General features: G+C 45.9%; 1 protein-coding gene across 1 annotated transcript in view; it reads right to left on the reverse strand.

Annotated features, from left to right (window-relative positions):
• Positions 1-5,661, reverse strand: part of Ogfod3 (2-oxoglutarate and iron dependent oxygenase domain containing 3) — a 24,927-nt gene that overhangs the window by 2,416 nt on the left and 16,850 nt on the right. The window contains exon 8 of the mRNA XM_005350912.2: positions 1,034-1,157. Within this exon, the coding sequence (XP_005350969.1) occupies positions 1,034-1,157 (124 nt within the window). The remainder of the gene's footprint in view (positions 1-1,033; positions 1,158-5,661) is intronic.

The following is a 5,661-nucleotide window of genomic DNA, read 5'->3' on the forward strand; positions in this document are numbered from 1 at the left end:
ATCCCGAATGTCTCCTCATGTCCTCATAGTCCCTGAGCGACAGGTAACCAATCCCGAATGTCTCCCCATGTCCTCATAGTCCCTGAGCGACAGGTGACCAGAGCTTTGCTGGCTTTCAGTTCAGAGTGCTTGGGACCCCTAAAGGGTGACCTGGGGTTGCAGCACAGGGTGGGGACAAATTAACGCTTGACTGACCACACCTTACCTACTTCAGAGAAAGGACTGATGGCAGTCTTTGCTGACCTGGGCTGGGGGCCCCACCACAGAGTCTAGGCAGCTACATGATTTACAGTAGGGCCCGGGGCAGGCTAGAGAGTTCCATGGGTTGGGGGCATCATCCATGCTCTCCTTACTAACATGCAATAAAACCCTGGTCACTAAGGCTCAGTGAGTCCCTGGTCAGAAGGCCCCAAGTGTGTGTCTCATGGGCGGCCAGAGCTGGGATTTGAGGTGACTGGCAGGAACCTTGCCTGGCTCCCCAGGACTCTTCCCTTGAAGAGTTATAACTCATTATGAGTCTCATAATGAGCTTTGGGCGTGTGTGAATGGCTTTAATAGTTCTGAGTGCCAGGCTGGGCAGAGGCCAAAGCAGATAAAAGGAAAGGAACAATGCACCCAGGGATGGCCATTGTCATGACTCTAGGAAGCTCATTATGAAACTAGATATTTGTTCTTTCTATAGTTTATGTTTTGACAAGGCTTCTAAAAGGCAGTGTGCCTAATGCCGTACTTACCCTAGTCAGTGAAACCAGAGGTTGGCACAGTCCATCAGCCTTTACCCCCATCTAGGGAACAGGCTGGGTCCTGACCACCAGACAGCCCTAGACAGGGCCTGGGGGTCTCAAAACAGGTGTATGTGTGTGTAAATGTGTGTGCATGTGTATGCGTGTGTGTATGTGTGTGTGTGTATGTGTATGTGTATGCGTGTGTGTGTGTATATGTGTGTGTGCTTACGAACATCTACAAATGTCCTAAAGCTGAGCTACAGACCTGCATCCCATACCCTAGGACAACCCACCAGCCTGTGTCCTACCAGCTCTGGGCTCCACTGTCTTGTTGGACCCTTCCTCCATGAACACGAAGCGCCCTCCGCCGAAGTCCTCTGAGTAATCCGATAGGTAGAGCAGTGAGGTGTAGTCAAAAGAGCCATAGGTCACCTGCGGGGTGAAGCACAATAGGTCAGACTTCTCGATTCTTATGGGGGAATGGGGCTCTTCTTAAAAAATTGTATTATTATTTATGTGTATGTGTCTGTGTATGCCATGTGTGTTAAGGTGTCCAAGGAAGCCAAGAGAGAGTATCAGATTCCCTTGGAGATCGAGTTATGAGCCGTTGTGAGTCATGCAATATGGATCCCCTCTACAGGATCAGCAAGCGCTCTTCACCTTTGAGCCGTCTCTCCAGCCCCAGAAATGAGGCTCCAGCCCAGTTATGTTCCAGCAAAGCTGCATGAAGGGGTGGGGAGCACAACACAGAAGTTGGTGTGAACTGACTCCTACCCTGAGCATAGCAATGTGAAGTGTAGTGTCTAGAAAAAAACATGTCAATTGTGATCAACTGTGGAGCCGTCCCAAACTTTATGTAAATTAAGATAACATGCTCACCCTGCTGTGTGGCCATCCCTACCTTCTCTCCTGGCCTCTCTATCTTCCCATACTGGACATCTGTCACACTGACCCCTAATTCCCAACCTGGTCCCTGGCACCCACCAGTCTACCTTCTCTTTGAAAATGTGGCATCTCGGGAAACCTTCAGAGAGACTCGGACAATTGTTAATGCGTGAGTAGCTCCACTGGGTGCAGGAGCAAGTTTGCCCATGCTCTTCTATGATCCAGACATTCCTGGAACACGCAGAGTACATAACATCACCCTGGGGACCTGGTGAGTGATGCAAGTCTTGAGGAGGAGATGGTAATGCTGACTGAGCAGGATCGTGGGCAGAGAGGAGCCTTTCCCATCACTCATTAGTGCTAGGCTCCAATTCAAGTATGGTGGGTGAGTTGATGAATTTCCCGAGGCCTTGTAGCTTTCTCCATAGAAGAAGGTGACACCAACCCCAGAATACGGAGGCTTGTACCCAAGACCCTCACAGGACCAGTGCTGTGGGCAGGAAGAACTTCCCTTCTGTCCCATACAGTTCTACTGCACCACTGGACAGAGACCCATCTGGAGCCAGTTGTGTACCCCCGGAATTTCTGTGACGGTTTAGTACAACTGGTCACTTCCTCCTGCCCTACTGCTCCTGCATACACCCCTACAAGAGTCCCCACCCCAGTTCTTACCCGGGGTTTTGCTCTGGAGATATCCTAGAACAGAGCAACTGGATATAGAAAACCTTCAGCAGAACCAATACTTAATAATGTATCAGAAAATTTGTTTTACATCAAAGTGACATGAGCATGGAAAAACCTGCTACAGCAAAAACACAAAATGTAAATATATTTAATGGGAAGCACGGAGTAAGCTGAGCATGGTCATCCATGCCTGTAATCACGGCTCTTGGGAGGTAGAGGAGGAAAGATCAAGAGTTCAAAGTCATCCTCAATTGCATTTGAGTCTGAAGCCAGCCTGTATTACATGAGACGCTGCCTCAAACAAAACAAAACAAAACAAAACACACAGAAAGGAGGGTTTGGGGAGAAGGTCTGGGGGATGATAACACTTGCTATGCCACTGAATAAAACGTGACACAGTTATAAGGAGAATATTCCTTACTTTTAAATATAACAGATGAAAATGTGACTATTAACCCACAAGTGGCTGCTGCTAATAACAAGGGTGCCGGAAAGCACGGTGGCTAATAGACACTTCTGGGCCAGTGAGATGGCTCAATGGGTAGCAGAGCTTCAGGGCAAGCCTGTGGCTTGGGCTCCACCCCCTGAGCCCATGAAAACGTGGAAGAAAATTAATCTCACAAAGTTGTCCTCTGACCTCCAAGCATATGTCCACACACATATGTCATGTACATGTACACACACATGGACACACAATAATGATAATAAATATTTTAAAACGTTATTTAAAGGATGTTTCAGAATCTGAATATCTAGTTTCATTAGAAACAACAAAAAGGATAGGATGACCCAGTGGGTGAAGTCTGAATTCAATCCCTGGAACTGTAAGGGTAAAAGGAAAGAGCCAATGATATAGGATTCCCCTCTGCATGCTTTGAATATGTTTTATTATCATTGGTTAATAAAGAAGCTGCTTCTGCCTATAGTAGGACACCATATAGCCAGACTCGAAAAGATACAGAGAGAGAGTAGGCGGAGTCAGAGAGACACAATGTAGCTGCCGAAGGAGACAGACACCAGAACCTTATCTGGTAAGCCACAGCCTCATGGCAATACACAGATTAATATAAATGAGTTAATTCAAGATGTAAGAGCTAGCTAGAAATATGTATGAGTCATTGGCCCAACAGTATTGTAATTAATACAGTGTCTGTGTGACTCTTTTGGGTCTGAGTGGCCGAGAAACAAAAGAGCAGTCTCCAGTTACAAACCAACTCTACAAAGTTTTCTTCTGAATTCTGCACGTTCACCATGGTAAGCCAAGCCCAGTAATAATAAATTAAATTAAATTTTAAGGAAAGACAGCACTACAGGTGTAGAACTGTGGTTGACAGGGTTCTGTGGATGGGACCACTAACTTCGAGATCAAGTTTGCCATCAATTGCTTAACAGAAAAGAAAAAAACCTTTAAAAAAATATGATTCCTAGAAATGACAAAACAGGGTATTTCATGCATTTTTTTTATATAAAAGTATTTGGAGATGTCAGGTGGTGGTAGCACACTCCTTTCATCTCAGCCCTCAGGAAGCAAAGGTAGGTGAACCTCTGAGTTCAAGGTCAGAGAACTGGTCCACAAAGCAAGTTCCAGACTACACAGAGAAACCATCTTGAAACACAAACAGCAACATAAAACAACAACAATAATAAAAGAAGATAATTGGCTATGGCTGTTGTGTTGATTTGTCCAATATTCTTGTCTTCTTATATTCTTTACACTTTTGATACATTGGATACATTATATTCTTTACACTTTTGAACCTTGTAGGCTACATTGCTATTCAAACAGCCAAACTTAAAATGAGGCACACCGACTAGAAGTCATGTGACCGTGGTGCACAGCAGAACGCTGTGGCAGTCACTCAAATTTCCAACCCGTTCTGTTCCACTGAAGCATTTTCCCCCCAGTACAGTGTCTCACTATGTGGCTCTGACTGTCCTGGAACCCACTGTGTACCAGGCTGGCCAAAGCAAACATCTAATTAGAAACACAAGCTTCAGATGCTGCTCTGGTTCCCAGACAGACAGAACTTAGTCATGGGCCATGGGGATCTTGGAAGACTTTAAGACAGTGCAGTAACCACAATCCACCAGGCAGAGACAGAAACTTCACAGCCCAACAGAAACTGAGGGGAGCCAGGCATGCTGGTGCTAGCCTGCGATTTCACTCCAGAGGTGGAGGAAGCACCATTAAGAAGCAAGTTTAAGGCTAGCCTGGACTACACAAAGACACAATCTCAAAACAAGCAGAATTCTTCAGTCTGAAAGCCACAGTGCATTGGATCTCATCTGATGGGAACAGGTGGTTTGTGTAGGCCTAGGGCAGAGGAACAGAGTACACCTGGAGGGCAGAGAACTAGGGAAGTGGAGCCTTGGGGACATACCTAAAGTTCTGGGATTCTCTCACCATGTCCCATGAAAAGAAAAGAAAGGTTAGTGCAGAAAAACCTACCTAAAGAAATAATGGCCACAAACTCTGCAAATGCAGTAACTAAGCTCACACTCTACCACGAGCAGTAACCAAGCACCAGGAAAACCATTTTAAAGCTTTCCAAACTTTGAAAACTGCACATAGAGGGTCCGAGAGGCGCTCAGTGGGTAAGTAAGTGTGCCTGCTGCTCTTGCTGAGGACCTGAGTCTGGCTTCTAGCAGCACTCACACTGGGCAACCTACAGCTTCGAGTAACAATACCCCCAGGGGATCTGAAGCCATAACCATCTGTAACTCCCATTCCAGGGGATCTAATGCCCTTTCCTGACCTTCATGGGCATCAGGCATGTATGTGATACACATACACACATGGAAGCAAAACACTCATACACATAAACAACAATAACAACAACAAAACCCCACAAAAACAAAAAAAATGCACATAGAGAAACATCATTGAGAGACGGGGATATAGCTCGTTGGGACAGAGCTTTCCTAGAATGCTTTAGGTCCTGGACTCCATCCAAGCACCAAAAAATAAAATAAGAAAAATAAGAAAAAGTTGGCCAGGTGTGGCGATGCAGGTCTTTAATTCCAGCACTTGGGGGGCAGAGGCAGGAAAATCTCTGTGGGTTCAAGGCCAGCATGGTCTACAGAGTGAGTTCTAAGCTAACCAATGGGGCCCTGAAGAGAGAGAGAGAGAGAGAGAGAGAGAGAGAAGCTGAGTGGTGGTGGCACATGTCTTTAATCCCAGCACTCAGGAGGCAGAGACAGGCTGATCTCTGTGGGTTTGAAGCCAGTCTGGTCTACAAAGTTTCAGGACAGTTAGAACTGTAACACAAAGAAACCCTGTCTCAAAACAAAAACAAAACAAAACAAAAAGAGGAGAAAAAGATTGTGTACAGGTTTTCTTAGGCTGGTTATGGTTGGTTCAGGAACT

Source organism: Microtus ochrogaster, chromosome 7 (genome assembly GCF_000317375.1).
Source record: "Microtus ochrogaster isolate Prairie Vole_2 chromosome 7, MicOch1.0, whole genome shotgun sequence".
Taxonomy (NCBI): domain Eukaryota; kingdom Metazoa; phylum Chordata; class Mammalia; order Rodentia; family Cricetidae; genus Microtus; species Microtus ochrogaster.